General features: G+C 46.7%; 1 protein-coding gene across 1 annotated transcript in view; it reads left to right on the top strand.

The window, feature by feature from the left end:
• LOC107701382 (E3 ubiquitin-protein ligase TRIM36) overlaps positions 1 to 1,634 on the top strand; it is a 38,709-nt gene that overhangs the window by 28,032 nt on the left and 9,043 nt on the right. The window contains exon 9 of the mRNA XM_016503379.1: positions 862 to 983. Coding sequence (XP_016358865.1) covers positions 862 to 983 — 122 coding nt within the window. The remainder of the gene's footprint in view (positions 1 to 861; positions 984 to 1,634) is intronic.

Below are 1,634 nucleotides of genomic sequence, written 5' to 3'. Positions count from 1 at the left end.
CTCTCTCTCTCCAGACTGCAGATGGTCCAGAATGCGGCAGCTCGATTGCTGACGGGTACACGAAAGCGGGAACACATCACCCCCGTTCTTGCCTCTCTTCACTGGCTACCTGTCCATTTTAGGATTCAGTTATTATTGTTTTTAAATCTCTTAATGGTTTAGCACCTAAATATCTGTCCGACCTGATTAAGCTGTATGCTCCGCTAAGAGCACTTAGGTCTGCTGACCATTTGCTTTTAGTTATCCCACGGGTAAAGTTGAAGAGCAGGGGTGACCGAGCATTTGCAGTGGCGGCCCCAAAGCTCTGGAATAGTTTGCCCCTCTATACATTAGACAGGCTCAAACACTTGCTGTCTTTAAATCTAGCTTAAAAACTCATTTTTATAGTCTGGCATTTGACTACATGAGAGCTGCTTTCTTCTATTGTTTTATGGTGTTTTATTGTGTTTTTTTGTGTTGTTGACTGTTTGTAATCACTGACATTTTTATTGACAGATGGATGGATGGATGGATGGATGGATAGATAGATGACAGATGGATGGATGGATGGATGGATGGATAGATAGATGACAGATGGATGGATGGATGGATGGATGGATAGATAGATGACAGATGGATGGATGGATGGATGGATGGATAGATAGATGACAGATGGATGGATGGATGGATGGATGGATAGATAGATGACAGATGGATGGATGGATGGGATGGATGATAGATGGATGATAGATGGATGGATGGATGGATGGATGGATGGATAGATGGATGATAGATAGATAGATCAATCTTGTTTGTAAGTAATTCATCATGTTCAGATGTAAAGCGTTGTCTCTTGTCAGCTGAATGTGGTTTTTGTGACAGGATTCAGAAAGCCACCGAGTCTCTGAAGATGTTCCAGCCGGCGGCGACGCAGTCGTTTGAGGAGTTTGTGCTGGACACGTCGAAGGAGGAGCTCTTACTGAAGGAGCTGAGCTTCAGCGGCGGTGAGAATGAAGCGCTCGCGTTCCCTGAGCCGCTGCGCTGTTAGCGGAAGCTCTTTAGCGGAGTAATCCACTTACAGGCTTCACCAAGAGCGCCGCACTCAGATGCTTGTGTAACGTCAAAGCCAGTTAGTACGGGGTTAAAGGTGAACGATGGTGTTTTCTTCTGCTGATCTGCACAGACGCGCTCGCTCGTCCTTGAGCTGTGAGGTCAGTCCTGCTGAGCAAAGGCTCTCAGGGAGCGGATGGAGAATCAGTGCGGCTTTATCCTGATTAGCACTGTGCACCGTTAGTGCGACTCGCTCTTATTTTAACGTTCTTAAGATGCGTTCACCTGTTTAGATGGCATCTGCAGAAACGCAGGTGCGTTCTTCCAGGAAGTTATTGATCAGCGCTAATGCTTTTGACGGCTGTAATCTCTATCATGGCAGCTGTGTGCTGTAATGTGATTGGCCGACGAGGCCAAACTCAGCGATGCAATTCCATCATCAGCTTTAATTCTGCCGCAGTGCAACAGATTCTCTTCCACTCCATGTTTTGTTCTGCCATATTTCCTGGTGCTGCCGTCTCACGGTCTCCTCCGTCCGGATTAATGCATCTCCTGTTTGGATCAATAGCCTGTTATTCGCAGAGAAGCGTTTGGGCTCTTGGCAG

The sequence above is a fragment of the Sinocyclocheilus anshuiensis genome, unplaced genomic scaffold, assembly GCF_001515605.1.
Source record: "Sinocyclocheilus anshuiensis isolate Anshui unplaced genomic scaffold, SAMN03320099.WGS_v1.1 scaffold2328, whole genome shotgun sequence".
Classification (NCBI taxonomy): Eukaryota; Metazoa; Chordata; class Actinopteri; order Cypriniformes; family Cyprinidae; genus Sinocyclocheilus; species Sinocyclocheilus anshuiensis.
The sequence above is the reverse complement of the archived record's forward strand: the minus strand, read 5'-3'. Positions and strand labels throughout refer to the sequence as shown.